We start from the raw sequence: 27988 nt of genomic DNA on the forward strand, positions 1-27988 counted from the left end.
TTCGATATGAATATCTTCATTCTTTGAAGAAGTATCGGTATATCGATATTTTGATATATTATCAACAACCCTAAATAAAACGAGCCAGTTAGCAGATATATTTAATTTTTAATTTCTTTCATCGGTTATTTAGTTGGCCAAAAGTGAAGTAAAAAGTAAGAATCAAAAGAGCTTCTATTCTGAACTGAAAGTGGAAGTGCTACCAGCTACATTCGTACATATATTGGATAAGCAGAGCGGCGAGACGTGCTGAGTGAGTGAGTGAGTGTGCGTCACTTTGTTAATCAAAATATTAGGAAAAATTGAATTTTCGACGCGTGAGTGCAGCGAGCAATCTCTTGCTAATTGTTAATTGTTGTGCAGTTAGTCCGGAAGTCGAAACAGTGCTCAACGGTGATGTCCCCAACGCACAATATCGCGATTTTTCGTTCTTAAATTTTACCTACTCGACCAACACACACACTTACCCACACACACGCGGCGGCCGAGCAGCAGAGAAAGAAGAAGCAGAGTCGGAGGCAAAAGCGAAGCGGAGACCATCAACTTAAAATTTGCGAGGTGAAAATAACGAGAGCGAAGGTTTCCCACCGCCAGCAAAGTTCATAAATCGACATCCCCGTGCGTGTGTTTTCATTAACAATTTTTGGGGGCCATGCCTATTGCACCCCCCGCTGAAAATTGTGCGATTCGGCCATTCCGAAGAAAAGTAGGCCCCTAGGAAAATTCTTGTTGTTCTGGATGCTGCCGCGCGCCGAAAATGCTTCGGTTTTCCTTTTACTTTTCTGCCCTCCTTTCTCTATTCCGCTTTTGACCACTCCGACGGCGTGGGCATCGTCGAGTAGCGGTTCCGCACGCCCACAACCAGTCGCGTGTGGGCGTGCCATCTGTGGACCTGCTAAAATTAGCAACTGATACGGAAGGACAAGGCGCGCACGTCCTTGATAAATCGATGTGCAGAGGGAAATCGAAACGAAACAAAAACACAAAAAGAAACCGCAAGAGCAGTGAATATCCATGAAAAGTGAAAAGTGTGGGTGGGGGAGCGGGGCCGAGTCCTTGCTGCGGCTAAATAGTTTCCTTCCAAAGGAAGCCCCTGAAAGTACAAAAACACAAGTCGTTTTTCAATATCGCCTGTGTCTTTTCAGAAGATAAGCCCAAGCTTCGCCGGTTTCCAAGTCTTAGTAGTCTTGAAAACTTTCAAAATAACTATCTTCAACAAGGCATTGCAGACAATCTATAGGTTGGTTCCGATTTGATTAGATCAGGGTATCGTATAACTGTCAGGCGAACGATCGCCGGCACTAAGAACTGTTATTTATTGTGGCAGATAATTTTAAAAAATTATCTAACGATTTCCAAAGAAAAGGCTTCTGGCCAGGAAGAAAGGAATTCGATTTAAATATGCATATTCGGAGAAACTTTAAAGAATTCATGAGCCATTTTATTGTTAATTTCATAACTATTCGAAAGGTGTATGATTCATCGAATTGTTTTGTTAGGAAACTCAAGACTGCTTCACTCCAACAGGCCATTTTCAGTTTCTTTGGTGACCTACCCTTTTGGCTGCTCCCCCATTTCCATTGTACATGTATGCCGTGCACAGAGTTCAAGTTCAGGGTCGGCTCGTTCACCGTTGCTGTTTATTGATTGTCCAGATGTTTAATTTTCATGTTTGTTTTCTTACTCGCCGCAGGACAGTCCGGTCTTGGCACAGAGAACGAATTCCACCCGCGCGCACACAACACAGCATGTTCAGTGGACATGGGCGGATTCCTGGATAAGCCGAACACCGCCAAGCACAATGACGAGGGCGCGGGCAACAAGCTGCTCTTCGGAGTCAGCTCCATGCAGGGCTGGCGCTGCGAGATGGAGGACGCGTACTACGCCCGTGCCGGCCTGGGCAATGCCCTGGACGACTGGAGCTTCTTTGCCGTGTTCGATGGGCACGCTGGTTGCAAGGTTTCCGAGCACTGCGCCAAGCACCTGCTGGACAGCATTGTCAGCACCGATGAGTTCATTGGCGGCGACCACGTAAAGGGCATACGCACGGGATTCCTTCGCATCGACGAGGTTATGCGGGATCTGCCGGAGTTCACCATGGAGGAGGAGAAGTGCGGAGGTACCACCGCCGTTTGCGCATTTGTCAGCTCCACCCAGGTGTACATCGCCAATTGTGGGGACTCTCGGGCAGTGCTCTGCCGTCAGGGGGTGCCCGTGTTCGCAACGCAGGACCATAAGCCCATCCTGCCGGAGGAAAAGGAGCGCATCCACAATGCCGGCGGCAGCGTTATGATCAAGCGAGTGAACGGAACACTGGCGGTTTCACGTGCTCTCGGCGACTACGACTTCAAGAACGTGAAGGAGAAGGGACAGTGTGAGCAGCTGGTCTCGCCGGAGCCGGAGATCTTCTGCCAGAGCCGACAAGACACCGATGAGTTTCTAGTGCTCGCATGTGACGGCATCTGGGACGTGATGACCAACGAGGACGTGTGCAGCTTCATTCACTCGCGGATGCGGGTGACCAGCGACCTGGTCAACATCGCCAACCAGGTGGTGGACACGTGCCTGCACAAGGTGAGTTCCTGCACTGCGCTTGGATATACAGTTTTGTTAATTATCTTGTATGTCATTTCGATTACAGGGCAGTCGGGATAACATGAGCATCATCATTATCGCCTTCCCAGGAGCTCCGAAGCCCACCATGGAGGCGATAGAGGCTGAGAACAGGCTGGAGAAACAAATCGAGAAGATCACAAGAGGTTGTCTTAGTCGTCTACTCTGTTTATAACTAATCGTAAACTGTTGATCCATGGCGTAGTGGTCTCCGTCTCCGTGTCTTTATCAAAGCGAAATACGTATACTTTGTACCTTGAACGCCACGAACAAATTTTGAGAGTGGCCATCGCCTCGATGTCCATAAACCCTCGAACCCCCAGTTTTTCCCTTAGAATCGTAGTAATTATAGAATTATCGCCCTTTGTCCATAACTCGATTCCAGAACCATAGTTCCTTCCAAAAGTAGTTTCAAATCAGATCCGAAACAAAAACAAAACCAAACCATTGCCATTATGAATGCCAAGAATGAAGCCTGCACCCACCCACAGTGCTGTACAGTAAAAGCTCCCTTGGAAGTCAATTTCACGTTATGCTACCATAAATCAGAAAAGACTAAAATTTGAGAAATGTGCTCCCCATTAGCCAGAATTTGTTGATGAATTCTGCAAAATTGTGTTCATTAGAGTACGATTGCGTTGCTACCACTTCCTAGCCTTGCACTTTTGTGCGGCGGATGGGTAACAGTTCGACCAAGGAGCCCTTCCTGTACGTAAATGTGGGCGTGTGTGGGTGTACTACCAATATCCTATCATTAATGCATAGCAAATACCTGTATAGCGTGTTAGTTTGTCATATCTGCTGGCTGTGCGTGTGGCTCTGACCACCAAAGAGTGGTCGGCGTGCGAGTGTTTGTGCGTGAGTTATAGTATTATTTATAAATGCCTGTGTGTAATACAGCCACTGCCAAAGCGTTCCATGTATGCGAAATCCAGCCCATTTAGTTTTAGTACATATACACCTAAATATTAACAATTATCGGCGAGCCTGCCCGAGCTAAGTAGTTAAACGACCCGTCATCCAGTTTGTATGTGTATATATATACGTCTACGTATACCTCTATATTTGATAAAAGCCTCAATGCAAATCAATCAAAGAAAATGCAATATTAACGTAAGCAGGTATCAACACTAAAAAAGAACACTTGGAATTGATGTAACTAGTAGGCATAGTACTCTCTAAGCGAGAGCGTAGAGACAAAATATCTTCAGAGAAGGATCGTCGTAGATAGGCTAAAGAAAGAGCTAAGAAGCTAACATACCAAAAAGAAACTATATATTTACCTGCAAGCAGCCGCTCATTGAAACAGGCGTGTCATTCGATATCGTTGAAGTATTACCTGGATTATGTACATAAAGCAATAACTAATTGATGTCTCCATTTGAGGAGTATCTCTGAGATACTAGCGACTTCAGTATTCGAAACACCAAAGTGAATTTCGGCGGGCCGGCGTTTTAGACGTGACCTTGTCGATATATAGACAAATACTTTAACTCGATTGCGTATAGTTTATGACTAGCGACTTAGTGAATAGCAACTAGAGCATGCCGTGCCCCACCAATGGTTACAGTAGCTATGAAAATTACCAAATTACCTAGATCTAAGCCATTAACCAAAGAAGACAAATACTCAAATGTCCAGACAAATTACTTAGCCTAGTGTAGTCTAGCCAGGGGTTTTGAATGTTATGTATACGTAGGTTAAATGAAACCAAATTGTAAACCTTATGCTCACCAACTGTTGTGCTTGTTTATACCGAAGCGGCAAACGTTTACTTTACCCATACCGATTGATCAAGTTCGCACATCTAAACGGCACCCGAAGCTCTGATACCCCGAAATAATTGTACCCATTTAGTGATCAATCTGTGAATTTTTCGAGCCAAGTGTAAAGAGCCAATGTCATGCACCTCGTCCTAGCATACATGATCTATAGTGATTAATGAATAACCACTGATGCAACCCCATATTCCCTTGCTAAATCAAAATATAACTTAAAGAACGATTTGAAAACCGAAGCAAACGTGTTTGTCTGCTAATCTATTGGATTCAGTTTTCAGTTTTCATTACAATTTTCATTTTTTCCCCTTCCCCACAAAACCACATATTTTATTCAAAACACAAGATGTGCCAGCATTTATTTTCAGTTCATTTCTCAGTTTTATGATTTTTACCAAGTTCCTACGAACTGTCAGCAAGTTCCACCTAATGCCTAACCATTATTTAAAGTAATTTGTCAAAAGGAAAATTTTAGCCATTCGCTGTCGTTGTTTAATGGTTGTTGTTCGCGCCTCGTACTACAAGTCCCAATTTCAAAAACACTATTGCCAAAGTAAAGGGCGATTAAGCCAAATGGGCGTGTCAATGCCAGTGCAAGAACAAGAAACAGAAAGCTATACAAATTTAAGATGAGTGAGCATAAGGTACGTCTATAGATTAGTAGTTTGTAAATTTCGAAAGCAACTTTGTCATTTTGTTATCGTTTATCTTATCGATTGATTGGTTTGATTTTGTTTTGCGTACCACCAGCCCCGCCCGCTAATAAGTTATCTGTGTACTACATTTTATGATAATATCCACCAATCCGACAGATTACCAAAATCGCATGCCCCGTCAGCTAAAGTCATTAATTGATTTCCTAAACGAAACATTACAGTATTTTTGCAAATCTCTACAAAAGTTCAACTAAACCGATATTCATGCTTAGGAAGCTTTTTTTTTTTTTATCAGTCGTTTGTTTTCTGTTATGGTTTCCTTTATGGGTTGTACAGGTCGACCGAAAATACATTATTACTTATTGAAGGCACTTAAAAAATGTTCAAATTATGTACGTCCCTACCACACTCCTTATTTTTTCATCGACCTGTAAAACAGTTTTTAATTAATGTTTGAAAATAATACGCTTGCAATGGTCACACAATTTTAGTTAATACTCTCCAATAACCAGAATCCCCATATGTATTTATTAAATTTGCTTTGAAGTAGCTTAAATATGTAATTCCATTAGTATTTCTTTATACATCGTTTATGTAAATAAATATCTATCTATAAAAGTCTCCTAGGCTAAGATTGCACTACCAACTACTAGCCGTGCTTTGCTAACCAATGTGTTCTTCTCTGATCTTGTTGCAGATGAGATAGAGTCTAGCAAGGTTACCGACTACGTGGATCTGCTGAAGTGTCTCCAAAACAGAGACGACATCGAAGGTCTTCCCCCCGGTGGCGGTTTGCAGTCCAAGTGAGTGGATCATGGCCGAAAATAGCGACCACCGATTGCTAATCAGTGCCATTTACCTTTTGCAGATATCACGTTATCGAGCGCACATTCAAGCAAGAGTTCCCGGATCGACCATGTGAAGTACGAAATCTGTTTTATAATCTATAATCTCGAATCGCTGCGCTTCTTGCCACCGCTAACACACACATACTCGCTTCTCTTTATCGCTTGCATAGCACAGTTTTGATCATTAGAGCCTTTTAAATTGCCTTACTTAATACAATTTAATCAGTAACTAAATCATACAAGAGGATTTGGCGATGATTGATAAGACGTTCCCATCAGATCAGCCCCATTAATCACTGTTATCGTCCCATGTTCAGTTTTGGGGTTCCCCTAGGGGACCCAGCGACTCCTAACATTTAATCACGGTTACTTATTCTCTTTCTTTTATTTCTAGCTGTATGCATATGATGATATATGAATTTTGTAATGCTAATTGTTCATTTTTAAACCAACAAACAAACCACCAACAACAACCAATCAACCAAGAGAACAAAGATAACTCAAACACCACCCCCCCAAGCTTCGCATACTTCAAATGTAAGGCGAAACCCCATTTTGTTGCTTGCCTCGTCCATCATCCATCCCTGGCTTCCCTACATTTTGTTTCGTTTCGTTCACTTTGTTTGTAAACAGCATGCTTGCCCTGTGATTCTGCATGATTCATACCCTTCCACCCATTCATGTAAGCCTGCATCCCTGAGTCTCGTTGTGTCCTAATGTTTCGGCCCCCCGTTTTAATAATCGTGATGTTTGTTATTCTTCCAGAGTCCAACGCATTAGGTTGCAGTCGAAACACGAAATACAAAACCAGTTAAAAAATGCCGCAAGACGGACAGAAAACACAGAGCCACACAACTTGAACGAAGCAAACATACAAACAAAAACAAACAAAACTCACACCAAACAGTTTTCTACTTTGATAAACACAAAAGAAAAACCTACTAATAATGATAATAATAAGCATTACGATACATTTATAGTTTATACGAAGCCAGTCCTAAAACACAACAAACGAACAGCCAACACACACGACCACACACACAACTCTATGATATAGAAGAGATCTAGAACAGAGCGTACCTAAGCAGACCTCAGAGAACCGAAATGGGACTAAAACAGCGGATGGCTCAAAGCCAACACCAGCAGCACACCAGATACCACTACATCTATCTGATTTATCTGAACAGATCGACTCTGCAGGACCTTGTCTACCCATGTGAATGTTAACCCTCTGTGTGCCCTATCGTTCCGTCACACCTCATCAATCAGTAATCATCAGTCCAAACTTCAGAAAAACTTCCACAAATATTGGAAAGAAATAAAAATAGCAAACTATTGAAAAAGAAAAAGCAGCGGAAATTACGTATCCGCTCAGATTTTTGTTTATCAGAATTGAATTTTTATTTTTCAAAACTATGTATTAACTATTGATTCCGAAACGAAGCGGACTTATGTAAGTTGTAAAATGTTTGTTACCGAAAACACTTTTTGTTCATATTTTGTATATGTATATGAGAAAAATGTATCGCGTGGCGTGAAAGCGAAACTTAATAATGTAAAGTAAACAAAAAAAGTGAAAAGTGAAAAAAAAATACAGAAAAAGGAAAAACCAAACTAGCAAACAAAATCTGTAACTATCTATGTATGGAAACGAGAAAGTAATACCTAAAACCTAAAGTAAGCAAACAAAACGCAAACCCACAATAATGTCCGATCTTAAAGAAAGAATGAAAACTAAGAACTATTAATTTATAAGAAGCAAGTTGATGATGAAAATCTTAAGAGAGAAAAGCAAAATTACGCTCGAGTTTGTAGTAAATGTTGATAAAAAAAAAACCAAACCCGTGCTTTCACTCCATTTTTTGGTAAACAGGCCAACTAATCTTCGTTCAGCTGCACTGTGTACCAGTCGTATCACCTCCAGAACCGGCAGGTGTTATCCTTGGAAGCGGTAAGGATCGCGTCGCCAGAGTAGCTGTAGGCGCAACTAAAGACTTCTGCTTCGTGACCGGAAAGCACTTGGGAGCACATTCCTGAATCCGCCAGCCATAGCCGGGCCGTGTTATCCGCCGAGGCTGTCAGCAGCATGCAGCCACTGGGACTGAAGCACACCTTGGACACCTCATCGGTGTGGCCAGCCATTAATGAGAGCATTTCCAACTGCTCTGACGATCCCTCTAGTTGCCACACCCTCGCCGTGCAATCACTGCTGCAGGTGGCCAAGAGTCTTCCAGCGGCATCGAAGCTAATATCCAGCACTTCGTCGCTGTGCTTGGCCGCCAGATGGAGTTCGCGGTCCAGCTTTCTGGTATCCCAAATCCGAGCAGTGTGATCCAGGGAACCGGTGGCTATCAAGGATCCACTAAAGTTCCAAATGCAGTTGGATAGCTCGGAGCTGTGACCACGTAGCTGATGGCAGAGGCTACAAAAATGAATATTTTTAGGGGAATCCGATTCATATGGTGAAAGTAGACCCACTTTTTACTCCTCACATCCCAAATAGCTGCCGTATGATCGAAAGATCCTGTCAAGAGCAAGTTCCCATCGCGATTATACCGTGCGGCGATCACTTCGGCTCCATGATGGGTCAATTGGTGAAGCTCGTGCGCCGTTTCCACATCATATATCCTGGCAGTGCCGTCCATGGAAGCCGTGGCTATACTACTGGCATTCAGCGGATGAAACTCAGCGGCCACCAGCTCAGCGGTGTGCCCGTAAAAGGTGCACTGACACTGTCCACTGCTGGTGGACCAAACCTTGGCAGTGCCATCGAACGATCCAGTTACTATTTTGTCACTAAGAAATACGGACATATTACTCATACGCAGAGTTGGCTGTGGCTTCAAAACACTTTTATTTTTCTTACCAATTGGGATGATTGAAATCCACCGAAAATACCACATTGTCGTGCCCAGTGAGGATGTGCTCCACCTCAGCTGTTTGGGTGTTGATCACGTGGCAGGTGCGATCGTAGCTCCCGGTGATGCAACGATCGCCGCTTCGGTCGAAACACACGTTTGTCAGCGGCAGGATGTGGGAAGTGTGGCATTTGTGCAAATAAAACTTCTTTTTGACTGGTTCGCGAAGTTTTCTCTGCAGTTTTCCCAAAGCTTGCTTCAAGGCACTGAAGGTGTTCTGGGAATTGCTGACACTGCCGCTAAAAGGACGAGTTGCCAACGATTTCTCCTCAGCCGTGGGGGACTTGTCCTCCTCCGCGGCTTCAGCTAAAGTTTGCATTAGAATCTTATCCGCCAGAGGCTCAATATCTGTTCTGAAGAAGGGAATTAATAAAAAAAAACACAAATAATTGTAGTCTGATCTACTTACTTGGTATCTAGGTCGAGCAGATCGAAGTGGCGCAGACGCTCGCTGCCCTTCAGCGTTCTGTAGTTTATGGCCAGACCTAGGATAACCCAACGACAATTAATACTTAATGAACGCTTCGAATAATAACCTTTCTCACCTGGCGGATAGTAACGCAGGAATATTTTGTTGGCACTCATTCTGAGGTTGTTGTGACTCTGACGACTCAGGAATTCCTTTGCAGGACCTGCCGCAGTTCGCCAGTTGGTTGACCTGCTTTCATTCAGTTTTTGTTGATTTGAGTGGCGCTGCCATGCCAAAGCTATCGTTTGATCGATTCGCCTTGGGCTCCTTGTGATAGGTCTATGTCGAGGTCTCGAGGATGAGCAGTTCAAGGATATAGGGTAACGAATTGTTTATGTGTGCAGGAATTCCAAGGCATTTGTTATTAGTTGTTGGTGTTGGTATTGGTGTGAATTTGAATCAAACGTATTACTTAGCTATTTCTCCCTTAAAGCTTTTTCAAAAGCAAGCTTTTTCTAGCCAAGATTTTTCCCAATTGGTTTGTGGCCTATTCCTTGTAAACTTGTAGAACTTGTAATATTTTCATGGTATTCGTGTAAATAAGAAGTATTAGTATTATTTTTGAAAATAGAAAGATGTTGTAGGTTTTATTAACAAAACTAGATAGTTGTCTCCACCTGGTAAAAACAAATTCACATTAAATATAGAAAATAACTATTATTTCTTTGATATAAAAAAAACCATATGCATCTATACTTACTACATATGTATAATAAACTATTTTAGTGTCTTACATTCAAAAATGTCAAGATTCTCAGACTGGTTAAGGTTGGATGATACCTTCATCTCATAACTAGTTTGGCAAATGTTTTAACACCTTCGAATTTCTTTAAAAATTTTTAGATTAAGATTTAAAAATAGTTTTCCAAGCAATAGACAAAATTATATCCACTCCAGCGTCATTTAGATATTCAAAAGTTCAAAACAATTAGCCCACAGACTACCGCTCACTTCCAGTAACCCTTGACCTACGATTGTCCTTTGGGAAACCCCATTTGGCATTTGACAGGCACCGTAAGCGGCTACCTAAATGGTCCTTGGCCATTAAACCTAATTAGCTTGTTTAAGATGGGACAGGAAGCTCGGGCACCCCAGAGGCCAATTGGCTGCCGACACCTGGACGCATTTTTAGCAGATTTAACATATGTCCCCACAAGGCTGACACGAACACACTCTCCCACCTGTGCAATTAGATTGTCGCACCTGACTCCTTCGCCTCGTTTCGGCATTTCACTAATTTAATTTGTTCAGTAATCGCTGCGACGGGTTTGGGAGAGGAAAGCGAACAGAATTGTTAGACGGCAGAAAGAGGAAACTCCTAGGGGTCCGAGAAACACGCCCATTAGACTGGGAGCTCTCCCCACCGAAATAATGGCAACCAGAAGAAAGTGAGGCGGAGAAACACGGCGTCTGACCAGAGCCAATAATGATAAGTAATGATTAGATATTATCGCACCCAATTTTGTTGCACAGCGGCAGCTGAACTGAAAGCGACAGCCGAGCGATGAACAAAAGCGAGAATTAAATGGGACAGGGCCAGGAGGAGGTTAGATATTCCGAGCACAGGAAAAAAATATTAACAAAATTGGTAATCAATAAGGCATTTATCAATCAAGACAAACTTTGGGTTCTGAACTGTCTGAAATCAGGGTAAATATGTGCTTCAATTTAATGCGTGGAATCGTGTTTACTGAAACAATTTCTTTCACTTTTGTTGTATGTTTTCTCCTCTGTGTAAAAAAAACATGTCCGGTGGGAAAACTAAGATAAGATGGCCAGTCTGTGTCTTTGTCAATAATAAAACATTTCATTGAATGCTCATTGAATGGCGAGCATCGAAGAAAACAGAACAACAATGCCAATCTGGAAATGGAGACGGAGACATCGGCTCATTTCAAGTGGCCAGGAAGCACCTGGAGGTTCTTTTGACACTCATCCCCCTGTCAGATGGCTCGAGAACAAAAGCAACAGCTGTCCTACCATTTCAGGAGCTATGTACATCTCTTCATTTGTACGGCCCATGTAATTGGGACGGCAGTAGCAGCAGGAAGCTTTAAGGAAATCAGAGACGAATAAATACGAGAACGAATGGAAATAAAATCAATTTAAAATCCCATAAAACGCTTTCATAAACAAAGCAAAAGCGAAACAAAAAGCGGAGCAATGTGCCACAGTCAGGGGCAGGCGAAGAGTATCTGGCGGATTTGAATTTATGCTCAATAAATTTTTGTTGATTTCCGCCAGGCGGATGTCGGATGTGAGTGTGTGTCAGAGGGGGGGTGTGTGTGGATGAGCCATGAAAATGCGGCGTTGCATAAATTATAGACACACATATCCCATCCCAACTCAAAATGCCACGACAAGCGTTACCTTTCACCAGAAACCTCCAGTTGGGGGCTAAAAATTATTATTGCCGCATTTTATGTGTGTTTTGTTCGACAACTGAGAGTTGGGTTCTTCTACTCGTTACCCATTTCTGGCAAATTATGCTTAAATGGCACAAAACTTGGCCCGACAACCGCAGTTTCTAAGCCGATAGACCAGGTTCTCCAGTGGCATGGAAATGGAGAAGGATGAGCTGCAGGAAGAGCTCGACATTGAGCGATATATAAACAGATTTTCGGTTCGTGTCTGACTAAGCGACATAAAATTCGATTTTTGTTTTCCTTTCCGCCTGTCTTGCCCGCGGTTGTTTGCCAACTGGTTGTTGTTATTTTTTTGGTATTCGTATATGTCCGGTTTTCAGCTAAAAGGAGTCGTTAGTGGCTCTCTAATTGGAGAGGGACAGGCTGGCAGAACATCAAACGGTTGGTAATCGAATTGCCGCACCGTGAGGCACTAAAAACATTTTCACAGATTTCGAAGCAGAGCCCGGGGTCAATGTTTGGTAGCCAAATGTGGGTGGTGACTCGAATTTAGTGAGTCTCTCGATGTGTGTTGAATTTGAAGTACATTCGTATTTGTTTACTAAGCACTCTGATTTTTATAGCTTTGTTTGAAAAAATGGGCCATTTTAGTTTGTATATACTTAAATCTATTTATACTTTTTTGTAGCAGAGGGGCTTAAATGTTAAAGTTAGCAAACTAAAACTAACTTTAAAAGTCAATAAACAAGCTACAACCTGAGCTTCTGCGAATCTCCGGCATTTATGACGCATTCTGCGGCTTAACCATTGAAAAGTTTATGACTTTGATAAATTAAATTGAGCTTGTCCATAAAATACCCCCACAAACAGAGAGCTTGTTTATCCATCCCTTTAGTATGAATATATCAAAATTCGACTATACCCGGCAGCCAGGATACCAGTATACCAGGCCAAACTTTATAGCCCACCGTGTGCAGGCCGGAAACCTTAAGCCGTTTATGCCCAATTGAAATGCAGACGCATCGAAATGTTATAAAATTTAATAATAGTCCTGTGCAGGTTACTCTCCTCTTTTCCCTCCCACCGTTGTTTTGAAGTTTTATTGTGGGCTTTATTAAATGGTAGGAAGAAGTTTAGCAGACATTTTGTGCGGTTTAGCGGCCGCATCAAGTATACGCACCATAAATCAGGGTCAGAACCGGCAGAAGCTCCGCTTCCGGTCCTAACGCCGACCCAATGACGTATTAAAGGCATTAAACTCGCTCTTAAATCGCCAGCATGGCCGTTCGTCATAACGGTAAGTGGTGCTTAAAATGAATTATGCATTGCCGGTGCTTGATATTATATATTACACATACGGGTCGCTGGCATCCACGTGTGTATGTTTTGGGATGCGATTGTGCTGGTCGTCGAGATTTCCGGCCACTAACTGCTCCAGAGTCCGGAGTCCGGATCCGACTGGCCAGGAGTGGCCCCATAAGATGAATGGCATGTTAATTTGTGCGCATTATACTGCCCATTTATCTGCACTGATTTCTGTTGGGCTTTCGCAATCGGCTTGTATCGATTGCTTGCACTTGACATTGAATGACAAAGAACGCCAATTAATTATGTAAATTTTCCGACAACCAATAAGTCTTGTCTTGTCCTTGGGGCATTCAACAAGTGAGTGTGACAAGCACAGAACACTATTTCTGAGAACTTTTATTAAACGAAAAATCATTAAGATTTGCCCTTTTCACTTATTTCCATTTTATTTTCAGAAGGAACCAATCTCATATTTCATACCCTGGTAATTAATTGAGCTGCAATTTCATCATCGCACCGAATCAATTTTCAACACATCCATTTGGCCCGTAGGTAAGCTTTTGGTTTACACAACTTTTAATTATACGCTTGTTTAGCTATCAAGTATTATGTATTCCAAATGTTATCGTTGTAAATTATGAAATGGAATCCATTAATGCCCCTGGAAATGTGTAGATGGCGGCGAGCACCCACACATGCACCGAATATTCACCCCTCTATGCAAAATTCATTTGCCCCGAATAGTATGCTATGGGAAATGTGCGTAAAATTTATGCAAACTAGCGACGTTGGCCGAAATGGCTATGGTTTCTGACGGTTTTTGTTGTTGTTTCTATTGTCAGTCGACTGGCTAAATGCACCAATTCCAGTGTGCTGCGATTCTATGTTTGCAAATGACTTCTGAAGCTTCTTATATAAGTCGTTTCTATTCATACAAAGTGCATTTTCCGTCCAAGCACTCGAATTTATATGCAGCTTAGGGAGATTTTATTCTAAATGGTGTTCTAAAATATTCTTAAAAGACTCACTTTACATAATTCCTGATATAATTTAAAAGCTTAAAAAAAAATAATTCATATTTTTAGGTGCATGGTAAATCTATTAAAAGATTTAAGTTTTCTGTAATAACTTTATCAACTGGCATTTATTTTTTTCCTGGCTAATATATAACTTCGAGTATATAAAATCACATAAATTGTGAAATTATTACAATACATTTCAAGCCATTTTGTGGCAATAACTTATACAGCTAAAACACTCAAGCCAATAATGAAATGGCCCTCAAAGTGCAGACTCGGGGCACAAATATGAATTTAATTAACATTAATTGGCAACATATTTTCACTTTGCACCTGCGCCAGCGACGAAAGTGAAACATAACCGAAAGGAAATGGCCGAGTTAATTGCATATTGCGTATACGCCACGTTGCCGCCACAAGGGCCACGAGTGGCAAATGCCAAACGTTTTTGTTATTCCGTTTGCCTCCTGTTTGGCATGAGTTTTTATTTAGTTTTGTTTTGTTATTTTTTCTTGTTGCTCCTGTTGTTGTTCCTCCTCGTTTTAGCCATACTCGTGCTTATGGGCGAAAGTTTTCTGGTTTGGTTGGCAAAGTTAGCCCATTGCCGTGGCATATTGGGATTTTTGTGATTCTGCTGGGCTGCGAATTCAATGAAATCTGCTGAACCGCAATGACCACAACTTTCGCCAGCAATCTCGATCTGATGTGACTTTGCCCAGAACCATCTCTAAGCTGCAATGCAGTGCAACTCAATCAAAATTTATTACACATACGCGCCGTTGTACAAAAGCCGAATGAGAGAAGCCATCCATGGTTAGAGCAAGGTTGAGAAGTTGCCAGAGTTCTGGACGAGTTGCCGACGAGCTGTTGTTCATTTTCAATTCGTTTAATGGGTCACTTGGGCGTGCGCGCCAAAACTTTTCACGAGCTGGCAAACAAGCCATAAAAGTAAATAGCCAGGCAATGTGAACCTGGCCAAGCACGGCAAGAAAAGGGTCAAGTCCCATAATTGACGTAAGAATTAGCTAGCGATGATTAATTATGAAGGTTGGAAAGTTATTAATTAATTAAAGAGTCACTGTAATGTAATTGAATTTTCGAAAGGAGTTTATTTTGTCAGATTAACTCAAACTTTATGAAATTATTCTATTTAACAGGATTGATATTTTCGGTGTATCCATATTGGGAGGTCGTCGGTTTCTGTGTTGGCTCTTTGGTAACCACAAAAGCGCACGCAACCGCGCACCTGCAACATTTGTATGCGGTCTGCAGAGCAACCACGCCCCTGCTTTCTGGTAGAATCAGCACCCACAATGGCAGGCCACCTTACATATAATCGCGGGAAATTTAGACATTGTTGGTATTCGTGCAAAATGATATTTGAGAAAGATAATCGCCCTTATCCAATGATACGGCGCGCACACACACCCACCCGAAGCTACAAGATTGGCAAGGATACGGGGCTCTTGGGTGGCTAAGTCATTCAACTGCTCGTTCCTTGGGCGCACAGTTCCTCTCACGTCGCCTATTAAGCTCACTTTCAAGTCAGCCTTTGGCGTTTGTAAAATAAGCTTTGCTGCCTCAATATCCCCGGCCCTGTGTATGCTTCTGAATGTCCTTTGACGGGAGGGTGGGTGTTTGTGTGTGAAAGTGTATTTGCTTAGTACCCATAGGTTTACTTTTGCCCTTTTATAGTCTGCGGCACATGCAACACCTTGGCACGCAGAGTCAGCCTAGCCCCCAGCACTTCAGTTCGTTCACCCAACCTTGCTTAAATTTTTGCTTTCTTATCCAGTGCCTCTAAAAGTAATCTTAATTCGGGCCAAGAGGCTATAGACTAATCAAAATGGCATCCGAAATACCTAAACTGCTTAAGGGTCTGTTTTCTTCAATAAGTAATAAGCCGAGCTAAAATTCAACATAAATCTTAATCGGCTATTAATTCAACTTACAAGCTCTTACGCCAACTGTCCCATATTTACATTCCCACGCAGAATCCAATCATATCGGAGGTGCGATTTGTCTCTGTTCTGGTTTTTATTTAACGCTTATAAATGATTTTCATTCGCGCTGCAATTTAGATTGAATCGCTTTTAGCGGAAACACATTTTCCCCCATCCACCTCTTAAAAACGCCAGAAAAATATAAATTTCCGCCAATGTTTCAAGCAACATATCAGTACAGCTTCTACCTCACTCATTTCAATCGGGTTTCAGATTAAAAAAACCCTCCTGGGTGTGAAAAGTGTCTGGCTATGAATGGCAGATATATTTTCCATGGGGATTACTGGGTTATTCGATGGGTGTACAAAAGAGGTGTTTTATCTTCAGCAGGGTATTCAAGACGTCTGCTTGTTTCATTTAGAGCATTTTTATATGTTTCTTTACAATTTATTGCGTATCATCAAACGAGGGGGAGGTGGGGAATTGGCTGACGACCACCTGGCGACGCTACCACGAAACTCCTTCCTGTTGGCACGTTAATTGAAATTCGTGGATCCCAGGTGGGGCATATTCATCCATCGACACGGCGAACGGGGAGCCTTGAACAGGAACTTCAATTTATGCGTGCATAGAAAGAAACTATTGTTTTTTAATCATATCGTATTGTAGAATATATTTTAACGATAGAGATAGTACTGATTACAGGTAAAACATTTATACTTTTTTTTTTAATATTTAAAGGAATTAATTACCAACTTTTCATAAATATATGTACTTTGTAAAGTTTCCGATTAAAACGCTGTGATTACTTTTTCACAGTGCCTGAATCCTACGTGCCCCATTTATGTGCATGTCCTGCCTGTTGGCGCATTGCTGGTTGCACGTTGCATGTTGCCTGTTGTTGCGCCGTCCGCCGCCTGTTGCCTGTTGCCCATTTGAGCTGGCTCATCCTTCGCCACCGGTGCAACGTGTTGAATTACATAATTTAAAGTTTCTTCTGCAGCTGCATAATCCCGGCGACCGGAGTGCCTGGCTGTGCCACAAGTGTCACACACATGCCGCCTGGACGCGGTGCCTTTATTAGATCAGTAGACTCGAGCCCCAGGGCAAGTAAAAGTTTTTCCAACACGGAACTTTCGTCAGGCACCGCCTGGCCAAAGTCAAAGTTGGAAATTAAATTCTTTGGGCAAACACACGCCCTTGTCCTCGGGCGCAGGTCCTAACCCTTGCATCGATACGTATCTCGGCCGGGCAATCGGGTCGTATACGTAATATGCAAATGTAATCAGTGGCCACATTTTATGTTTCTCTGCCGATAAGCGATTCCCTGCATGTGCGTGATGGCGAGTGTGTGCTCCAGTTTTATGTCCACATGCATTTGTTTATGCGTGTTTTATGTTCGAGCGCAACTTTGTGTTAAAGGATAACTCCGACTCAGCAGCAGGACGATGGTCGAGTAATCCCGAACTTGGGGGCTGCCTGTTTAGCTAATTTTAGCCGTCATGAAAGACCTGAAAGGCCGTGCTTTTTAAAGAATCTTCCCCCCTTTTGGATTTAAAAGTTGATGGAACTTTTAGCAGGAAATCGATTAAGCGAAACTAAACGACGAGATTTAAGTTTTATTTTGTTTTTCTTTTATTCAGTATGTAAAATTGTTTTTCCGCTTCTGACAGGCACATGGCACACATCCTGTTCCTGCAGGCGGAAATTTTAGCGCCTGTTCCAAATGAAAAACATCCACATATGGCTTGCCCTTCATCGCCTGTTCGATTCGAACGAGGGCGAGTCGAAAGTGCAGGGGCCTGTCCTCCCCAGTTGGCCATTTGTCCCTAAGCACTACCGGCATTGTTGCTGTTTTCCATTCCGTTTGAACTCGGTGTATTCCCATTTCTATTTCTATTTCAATGTTGAACTCGCGGCTGTCAATTTTAATCAATTCAAAACGAACCGTACAACAAACAGAACTCGCTCTGACACGGCGAAATCTTTTGTTTTCCAACAACTGTGCAGCTGTCCCTTGTTTACCTTTAACGATTTACCACCGATTTTATTACTTTAGTGGCACAAATTTAAAGTCTTTATTCGCAATGGAGAATCTAACCTAGTGGTCCCTGGCCCCTGTAAAGTTTCGCCAATTTTCACTTTTTGTTCGGGTTTCTTCTTGATAGAAAAACTTTGTGTGAAAGTGGATGCCGTGCCCTCACCCTGAAATGCAAAAAATGGAAAAAATTCCATAGGTGTGTGCATTTGTCGCCTTTTCAGTAATTGAATGCTTGGATTTAATTGGAACTGCACGCCCTGTTGGTTTCACACACAAACTGAATGCATACACATTATTGACAGGGCGCCGAGTTGATTCGAGTTGAGCCGCGCTCAGGTACTTGACACCTACCACTACACATGCCGGTCCAACGATGCACTTGAAGAAAAAATGTTAAACAAAAAGAAAGCTCTTCAATTTTATTGAAATCTTGTGAATCTAGAAAATTTAAACCAATTATATAAGAAGCCTGTGCTTTGTACTTTGAAGCTCCTATAGATATTTGAAGATCCACCTTTTTTTTCTCTGCAAAATTCCCAAACTCCCTTAGGCAATCGAATCCCGTGCAAACCGAACGTTGACTTATTCATATTGTGATGACTTGGCAAAACTTTTTTTTTTTTTTTTGGCAGCTTACAATTTTTGCAAATAAAATATAAATGGAAAAACTGGAGAGCACTGCTCCGAAGGTGGAATAAAGAGACGTCTGCTCCACGCCCTAATTGCCATGGCAGCTCGTTAGCTTCAAAGAGCCCGCGGCGGATGAGGCTAATGGCAGGGCTAATACTAATACCAGCGCCCAGGCTAATGCCATTGGCCGCAGGCGAGAGTGGACTGGCCACTCGACCTACCGAATTGGCCCACCGGCCAACCGGCCAGGTAAACAACACGAAACACGAAAAAATATTAAATGAACCGCAAAATTGTGCAGCTGGCCGAGCTCGAAAAAAGTATAGAATGGAAGAAAGAAAATATAACATCATAGTAAAAATGCCTGTCTGTGGGTGAAGGGCCCAATGAGAAGCTAAATATAAATTGGCATACTTGCATCCATTGACTCGTCCTTGGACGAGTCCGGAGACGGTCAGGATCATCGTACGCATCCAACACATTCATGAATTTTTAAAGCCCCGGATGGCTCTTCCTTTGCGAGTTAAGCAGACCACTTTCAATTGCCAGTCCCTCGTTTTCGTTTCCAGTGCCACACGAAGCGCGTCCAGCCGCAATGTTATGGTCTTTGTCTGTCTTATCCAGTCCTCTTCGGTCCTCGACTGCAGGACAGTTTGCATAGCAGCGGATGGAAAAAAGGGAGCGTTGCCTACTTATGGGCTAAGCAATTGCCGGGCATAAATTGACAGGCGAACAGCGAAGCCGTAGCAGCAATGAAAGGAAAATTGTCAACGAGATGCTGACTAGGAGATGTCCTTTCAAAGCGTTCAAGTGCCTCGGGCAGTGCGATGTTTGTTTTAGGCATTACTCAAGCCGTCGCAATTCAATTTGCAATATTTTTTCAAATTGTTAAAAAGTGTAAGAGACGGAGTGAAGTACTAGTTTTCTTCTCCGCATTTTTTCCATAGACAGCCTCCTGCAACTGTAACTGGCAGCAACATGGCAATCAGAAGCACCCAGACAAACTTCCAGGCAGCCAATCTAGCAACCCACCGAGCAACCCGCCCACCCAATCATCGGTCGTCTCTCCCCAATCGACGCAATTTGTATTATGCGCCTCAGCGCCTTTGCACTTAATGCCTTATTTGTATTTAATCGCGGCTTCCGTTTCAGTGGGATTCCACTACCTCCCACGACTCACAGTTCTGCCCCGCCGACAGCCTCCGTTCGCAATTTCATTCAATGGAAGTTTGAGCAGCAAACTTACAGATACAGATAGACGGAAAATGACACAATTTGCTGCCTTTTTGCCCGTCCCTCAGCCATTTTGCCATCCCAATTACTCCGTCGATGGCTGTGCTTGACATTCGTCAGTTTGTTTCGCTTTTGGTGAGATTCTCAGCCAGTATTTTGGCCCTGTTTGATTGGCCAATGAAGGCTAAAGTCCTCTGACCAGTTTAGCATCTAAAGGACTAGTGTTTAAGTTTATTTTTTTGACTTTAGTTGCAAAAATCATATATATTATAGTTTTTTTATAATAAGTAAAAAATATACTTCCAAGTAAGGTACAAAACAGCCCGAAACCGAAATGCTTCAGGCTGGTCCTAAATCACTCAGAGACCGTCTTCAAGTCAGAGGAACCTTTTTATTGCTTAAAAGGTAATGGCAATTATTATGTGCGATAATGCCCGGATGACGCGACGAATTTGGTAAAGTTTTTTGTGAGGACCCGGAAGGAGGCCATTTGTTGGGGCAGTTTAAAGTTTTCGCATTAGTCGTATGACATTTACATTCACCGTGCCTCATGGCACGGAAATTAAGGCGGCCAAAGGACACAAAGGCCCTGGGCAGAGACGGCAAACAGGCATACCGCCTTGCGGTATGCAATAAAAAGCAAATGTAACGCAAAATGTTATTACGCATACGCCATGTGTGCGGTCGTGTCACCGTCGTAGTGCCTTGTTTGTCTTTAAAGGTTTGTCGTCCGCGTTTTACCGAGTGTTTTACCATCCACCCAGCACTCCGTTCGCCGTCGGTAGCCCTTAGAATTTTTTCTGCCCCCATTTCTGCTCCCTGCCCCTGCCTGTCTGTCTGTGGCTTTGAGGTCGAGCAAAGAGCTCCGGCTCGTCCTGCCCTGAGCTTTTAAAATGCCATTGTTTGCAGCTGCGCTTGCCTCCGCCCGACCCCCAGTGACCTCCATGGCCTGCTTCAGGCGTTTAACTTTAAGAGCAGATTTCTTTCCTCCACTCAGCTTCCGCACTTTTATTTTTTTTTATTTTACTGCAGTTTGAATCAATCTGGCTTCCACACCGGGAATTAATAAAGTCATTTTAGCTAAAGGTAATCCAAAAAAAAGTTTAAGATTGCCATAAACATCTAAAGAGACTTTTTATTCAAGTACCTCATTCGAAGTAGGTGATATGTGTTCTAGCTTGAGTCAGTTTTGCACTAACACTGTTTCTCTCTCTGCATCTTCATTAGGCTTTTCTAATTTATGCCTCTCAAAGTCAATTTTCCATTTGGGCCTTTTTATGACTGCATTGCCGCAGTGGGCGTGGCATTTAACCAATCTGTCGACATATGTTACTGCGTCCTTGATTGATGCGCTCCCGATGAGGCGGATGTGGCTAGGATTTCAATAAAGTTTTATTCCACCGAACACGGGCGCATTTCAACGACCCAAAGAACGGCCCAGAACTGCCGGGCTGATGGAGAAAAACTTTTGAAACAATAAATCACCAATGACTGCGACGACAACCCAACGTATCCCTCTGTCTGCTGAACCTGAACTTCTGTCCTTAAAGCCAAAAAAAAAAAAGGGACAAGAAAGGCAGGAGAAGCAGTATATATAGACTTGACTACGCAGACAAACAGTCGGATACTCTTGGGTTTCAGGGGTTTGGTGCATTTGTGGATCACTTGGTTGGGTGGCCTTGAGGCATGATGGATTAGGTTTTTTCATCGCTGTGGTACTTATAAAAGCTTTAATATTTGTGTCTATTATGGTGATTGTAAGCATACATTGTGTGGTCAACCTTGAATCCCTGAATCGGTCAATGCAGCTGTCGATCACTCAATTTTCTGCCTAATAATGTGTCGGATTTTGTCACCTGGTCTTTCAAACTTCATTTTGTTTTCATCAAAACTAATATCAAATATTTAATACCCTCCATCGTGAAGTAGAGTATAATAAAATACTATTTTCGTAAAGGGCATTTCATATTTTGTCTTATTGGATTTCGTCTATTTTCGCCACCATGTGAGAAGACATTTCGGATTTCCTAGGAGCTTATTGCTGCTCAGCGATGGCTTAGAATGTAGGTGGCCTAGGGTCCTGAATTGAGACACTCAAACATACTGTACACACACTCAGTCCAGAGGCGACACATCCACGCTCACTCACATACTTGGAATTAACACCATAAATTTTGTAGCCTAAACTATGCCTGGCACGCTGCCTTTACTTCTCTTGACTTTGGGCCATGGAGAAAGTGGCAAGTGGAAATGGGGCGACCAAGTTGTTTTTTGTTTTCTGTTTCTGTCGCTCAGAGTCCTTTCCCTTCCAACCGTTGACTTGGCTTGTTTGCTTTCCCCACGCCCCTACAGTGCCGCCCAACATTGTTGTCTTTTTCTGGCCAAAAGAGGGAAGCCGGGCGGCCGAGTAAAAGTGTTTCGGTTTTTGGAGCAGTTGAAAGTGGTTTCGGTTTCTCGACCGCATTTATAGAGCAAAGTTGCACCCGCAGCAGATTTCAAGTTTTTATCTGCGTCTGACAATGATGCTGAGGCCGAGACTGAGCCTGTGCCTCAGCCTGAAACTGAAACTGAGGCTGAGGTTGGCTCTGGAGCGACTTTAGTTACACTGTTGAGGCCACAGACATTTTAGCCAAGTGGCTTAGTTGTTTGAGGCCGACACTGAGCTGCTTTTAATTTATATGACCAAAAAGGTTGACACGCAAACAACAAAATAGAATCGAGTAAACCAGAGACAGACAGGCGGGAGGAAAACTCCTTTCTATGAGCCAGCCATGAGAGGAGCCATAAATTTTCCTTCTTAATCAGCGGGTGGTAGCTCCTGATGTGGATGCCGCCTTCGAGTGCCTGGTGGCGTATACGTAATATGGACAATGGGGCGTATGAACATATTTTTCTGCGCTTATGGCTAAGAGATTTAGCCTGGACCTAAAAGGTAATCATGAAATACCTGTGCAATAGGAACGGGAAGACAGTAAAAGCACACAGGCAGAAATTAAGTTTATATATCAAACAATACATTTTAAAAATGTTGATCTCTTCTTATAAAAGTTTTTGCAATTCTTCGTCATGACAATTCCTCCCACAAGGGCTCATACGAAGGACAATTAAATGCAAGAGCTTGCTGGAATGATGCAAACTAATTTCAATGTCCCCAAGGAAAGGACAATAGGGCGTTATCCATATTGCTGCCAACCCACAACAATGCCCTGCACGCATATAATTTTTCATTGAGCTGATGCGGATATAATCCCGCGCTGGGAGCAAGCCGGGAGCAAAAAATACGGAAACGCAGAAGCTCCAAACACAATGGCCCTTAGAATCCCCTTAGCCAGTAGCATCCGCCGGATGATGGGTGCGCATCTTCCGAAGAGCATTGTCAGCCCCCATTAATGCTGATTATACGCTAATGTCGGAATACCCTTTGGACGCGGACAGTAGTCGCTGGAGGAGCTGCCGCTGCCACTGCCGCTGCCACTGCCGCTGCCGCTGCAACCGCAATGCAATTTAGCAGCTTAAAGTAGAAAAAGTTGGCAATTTGCATTCACTGGGGCAGGTGGCACTGCGGCTGTGCGTCTTCATCCCCTGGGATAATTATAATGCCATTAGCATGTTTAGTCCACAATCAGATTTGGCTGAGTTCTCCTCGCCCTCTGGAGTCCGCTTAAATTGGCTGCGGTCGCGGTAATCCTGTCGAGCTTTTCTCCTCTGCCATCCGACCATCCAACCCATCTCTCGCTGTTTTTCATGCAAATTCTGATAGAAAGTTAAATGTTTATTTACGCAGCCAAGTGGCTGGGCGTGGCACTGGCCACCCCGAACTATTTTGTCGCATTTTGCATATTACAAATAGCCAAAGGACACCATGAGTTACCCTCGTTTAGCCCCCGATTACCCCCCCTTTGCGTTCCCTTTAGGGCAAAGCAATTTCAACTTTCTATTCGAGGATATTCGCTTTTTTCCGGCTTTATCCCCACATGAATTGCTAAAGCGGATTTCATTACTGAAAAGAGGACAGGATCTGCGAATGGTGTTCTAATTTAAGCGACAGTCAGCAGAAAAGTATGGGCCATTGTAAGAGTTCAAAGAAACCGGAGTAAGCTTCAAATTCCATAGAACAAGTGATAAGTGTATAATTTACATAAATTGTATAATCTTAAAAAAGAAGCTTTGATATACCATAAAAATGTCTTTTATTTTAAAGAAAAGGCATTCATTTATTCGAACATTTTTTTCTAATATGTAATTTTTGCTCAAATTTAACTTTGTTTTCTCTACTGGTTTTATTTTTTCTTGAAGGAATTGTTGATTTAGGTGATTCTAGTTCGCTGGAAACTTTTCAGGAATCCAGTTTGCCAAAACAATTCCTCACTTCAGCTGCTACCATTTGCGTTTCCATTTAATTTGGCTTGCACTTTGGCGCCAAGTGCAGTGGTTCTTGCCTGAGTCATGCGGCATTTTTTTGCCGGTTTCCAATTGTTCGGTTTCCTTTTCCTCCGGACCTTCCAGCACGCGCCAGGGCGTTTCCTTTTGGCCATTCCGCCGCTTGGCAGTGACACAAATCGTTGAATACCTACTAAGGAGTGCGACCTTTGTCTGAACTTCAAGGATTCCTATTTATTCGAGTCGGAGCCAAGAATAAATGTTGGCAGACAGGAAGTGAATGGGAGCGGGCCTGGAGCGTCGACTTATTTTTGTTGGCCAACGCATTGGAGTCTTCCGCTCGATTTGCACTCCAAGTTGGTCGTTGCCAAAAACCCAACCTGCACTCAAAATAAAATTTACCCTTAAATTTAGAAATTCGCCATAAAACTTAATTGTTTCTAAATACAAGAAAAAATTTCTAGTTTCTAGAAAAAATTTTCTGAAAACAAGAAAAATTTCTTAAATCAAAGAAGTTTTTCTCAAATATAGAAATAGTCGCCATAAACTAAAATCGCCCTAAAATCAAGAAAACTTTTCTATAATTAAGGCAAATTATGACTTATTTTCAGGAAATATTTTCTTAATAATAGAAAGGCTCACCATAAAATTTACTAACCCTAAAAAATAGAAAACTGTTTCTACAATATAGAAATCCTTTTCTTAAAAAGATACTAACCCTAAAAAATAGAAAACTGTTTCTACAATATAGAAATTTCTTTCTAAAAAAGTTACTAACCCTAAAAAATAGAAAACTGTTTCTACAATATAGAAATTTCTTTCTAAAAAAGTTACTAACCCTAAAAAATAGAAAACTGTTTCTACAATATAGAAATCCTTTTCTAAAAATGCACGGTGTTACCCTTTAATTTAAGTAACCCTAGAAAATAGAAATATTTTGTTTAATATAGAATTTTTTTTATATTTTATCTCTGTCCGTGGTCGGCACCCAATACATTGATATGATTTTAACGCATTAGTATTAGTATAGCAGAAAGCAGAAAGTAGGCTCTAAGCATGACGCGTCATGACGTTTCACACACTTATACTGTGTGTGTGGCAGAGCACGGGCAGATAAATGCAGACTGATCTATATTATATTTTATGTATAAAGTTTTAACATGTTAAATACAAAAAATCATGTTAAGAAATAATGTAACGATATTTAAACTATCTCTAAGATGTTGACATTACAAGTTTATTAAAAAGTTTATTTAAAAAGTGCTAATTGATTCCTTGCTGAAAAAGATAAACTGAGAAGCCTTTTCTTTTTTTTCGCTGGTAAGTTACTAAAAACGTTACTAATTTCATAAGTAATTTAATTTAATTACTAATTAAATTAATCTAGAGCTAATTGTGGAAAGACATGATAGATCTTAACATCGGAAAAAAGCCAGAAGGTCTGCTGCATATGGCAAAATTTATCATTTGAAGGCTAAGGAGAAAAAGTTATCAACTGGTAAATTACGCCCCACTTCAAAGGTTAAAAATAATTTCCCAAATACATTTTTAGGTAATATGGCTGATGTTCAATAGTGAAGAGGTGAAGCTTAACGCAAAATTTGATCTTACTTTTGAGTGGCGCAAAAGTTTCTTTTTCTAGGACGATACAAGTGTAGCTACACTTAGCTTAGGAGGAATTGCCCATTCTTAAGCAGAGTTGTGAAGACAAATTGGTAATATTTTTTATACATTAATTTTGTTTTATTTAATGCATTTATTGAATAAATTCTTAGATTGTGGCAATTTTTTCTCTCATTTCGTTAAAAGGAAGTCCAGAGTTTTATCGTACTAAAAACATTCCCTCAACAAAGCGAAGGTAAAAAGGCAATAATTACACTACCTTAAAAGATGTTTTAAAACATTCACAATTAAATAGTATATTAATATATTTATATCGCAATATTAATTGACGTTATTTTCCACAGATAAAAAGGACGCACATGATTCACGCTATTCTAGTCCCCACCAAAAGGGGAAAACATGGTGCTACTGGAATTTTAAAAGTCAAGTATACAATTCAAGATTCGAGGGTCAAATTTATTATATACCATAAATAAAATGTTCTGTGAAAGTAAGAACTGAAGAGAGCTATCAAAGAAAACAAATGTAAATGTAAAAATAATGTAAAAATATGTAAATGTATGATGTAATATGTAATGTAAAATGTAGAAATAAAATTTCTAGAATTTAGAAAAGGTCACCTTTAATTTAAGAAATATTTGTATATATTGTAGAAAGGGTTATCTTAATTTTAGGGCGCCTTGCCCTGGGGCTTAGAAAAAATCGCCATAAAATCAAGACATTTTTTCCTTAGTTTTAGAAAAGTACTTTCTAAAACCTAGAAAAACAAACCCTAAATTTAAGAAATTTTTTTCTATTTTTTAGAAATTTTTTTCTTATTTTTAGGGAAATTGGCCGTAGATTTTAGAAAGGAAACGCCATTAATTTTAGAAAAATTTACCCTAAATTTAAGAAATTTTTTTCTATTTTTTAGAAATTTTTTTCTTATTTTTAGGGCAATTTTCCTTATATTTTAGAAAGGAAATGCCATTAATTTTAGAAAAATTTACCCTAAATTTTATGGTGCGGTGCCGTTGAAGACAAAAATAGGGCGAATTTCTAAATCTTAGGGTTAATTTTTTTTTGAGTGTGGTAAAACTTCCAATCGAATCGATTCAGCCACCAAGGCCCCCTTCCTGCCCGCCATCTGCTTACCCTAACGCATCAATAAACGCGGTGCACAAAAATAAACGCCAACAAACTTGCAGGTGAACTTCGCTGGCGGAGCTCCCACTCCCAGTCTCCTCTTCTCGTTTAAAATTAGCAGGCGACAAACTGTTGATTCTGCCAGGGAATAAATATCTGAGGGGGTAGTATCTGCATACTATATCGAGCGAGACCCTATCATCTCAGTTGCCACACAAAAGCCTAACCAGCTCCCGGGCCATGGATTCATTCAACTTTACGCTAATGTCACATGCTTTGATTACTGCGCCGTGAAATTTTATTGATTGGCCAGCCAGCGTCACATGAGCGATGGAAACCAGTTTCGAAGTCTTCAACTGAGTCGACAAACTCATCCAATCCACCTCCGTATCCAGAGCACCTGGCCAAAAGGATCGGATTGAGTGCACTTGCTGATTCTGATGCGACTTTGAAAGTGCAGTTGCTAAGTGAGAGTCTGAAAGGTTTTTTCACTTTGTGACGTCCATTGAAAATTGTATTTTCATTTTGCGAAAGTGATTTCAAGAGCTAAAGATCTTTAATTAATAAAAAGTATTAACATTTTTTTTTAATAATAAAACTTTGTCTCAATAATTTTATATATTAATTTTAAAATAGTTTTCAATTTTATTCTTTTTTTCAGGACTCGGATTATTGAATCGTTTATTGCTAAAACAGCAACTTGTAGAGGATTAAAGTTTTTTTCAGTAAAAGTCAAAAGATTTTATTATCCACATGCCACAATCAATGGGATATAATTTATATGCCTCGCCGCCTCTTATTTCTTCCGTAAGACCAAGCGTTCAATTTCACTTACGATGTCCTTCACACCGAGTGCAGATACAAACCCTGCACTAAAAGAAGTCCACTTCACTGTTTAACAATAATATTTCGTAATATCTATTTAACTTCTATTGAATTTTAATTTTAAGCACTGTTTATTGTAATTAGTTTCTTCTTTAATTGGCCTTAAATAAACCCTAATGTGTATGAAGATACTATTATTTTTCAACAAGTGTA

The 27988-nt window shown here is 41.4% G+C and overlaps 2 protein-coding genes and 1 long non-coding RNA gene across 14 annotated transcripts; 2 read left to right on the forward strand and 1 right to left on the reverse strand.

The window, feature by feature from the left end:
* The first annotated feature begins 39 nt into the window (after window positions 1-39).
* Window positions 40-27962, forward strand: alph (protein phosphatase alphabet). 12 transcript variants are annotated; one of them, XR_011443421.1, is made up of 7 exons: window positions 364-558; window positions 1694-2574; window positions 2642-2759; window positions 5745-5850; window positions 5916-5970; window positions 13412-13508; window positions 27612-27962. XR_011443421.1 is itself a non-coding variant. In XM_070282139.1 (6 exons), exons 2-6 carry the CDS (start codon window positions 1762-1764, stop codon window positions 6708-6710), a joined length of 1140 nt encoding a protein of 379 aa, XP_070138240.1. In that variant the 5' UTR covers window positions 40-155; window positions 1694-1761; the 3' UTR covers window positions 6711-7496. The 12 variants fall into 12 exon arrangements, 8 of the variants coding, with proteins under 8 accessions (XP_070138240.1, XP_070138239.1, XP_070138237.1 ...); XR_011443422.1 differs by having other exon boundaries at window positions 13412-13504; XR_001773476.3 differs by lacking the exons at window positions 13412-13508; window positions 27612-27962 and adding exons at window positions 6290-6432; window positions 6661-7496 and having other exon boundaries at window positions 365-558.
* Window positions 7774-9398, reverse strand: LOC108128166 (dynein assembly factor with WD repeat domains 1). Its single transcript, XM_017245580.3, is given in 5 exon segments — window positions 7774-8317; window positions 8374-8691; window positions 8762-9166; window positions 9223-9298; window positions 9359-9398. Coding segments are annotated over 5 exon segments (1383 nt in total).
* On the forward strand, window positions 25111-26422 carry LOC122321609 (uncharacterized). Its single transcript, XR_006246179.2, has 5 exons — window positions 25111-25522; window positions 25590-25700; window positions 25755-25917; window positions 25978-26060; window positions 26170-26422. It is a non-coding gene; the product is annotated as an uncharacterized lncRNA (long non-coding RNA).
* Window positions 27963-27988: the final 26 nt, after the last annotated feature.

Source organism: Drosophila bipectinata, chromosome 3R (assembly GCF_030179905.1).
Source record: "Drosophila bipectinata strain 14024-0381.07 chromosome 3R, DbipHiC1v2, whole genome shotgun sequence".
Lineage (NCBI taxonomy): Eukaryota > Metazoa > Arthropoda > Insecta > Diptera > Drosophilidae > Drosophila > Drosophila bipectinata.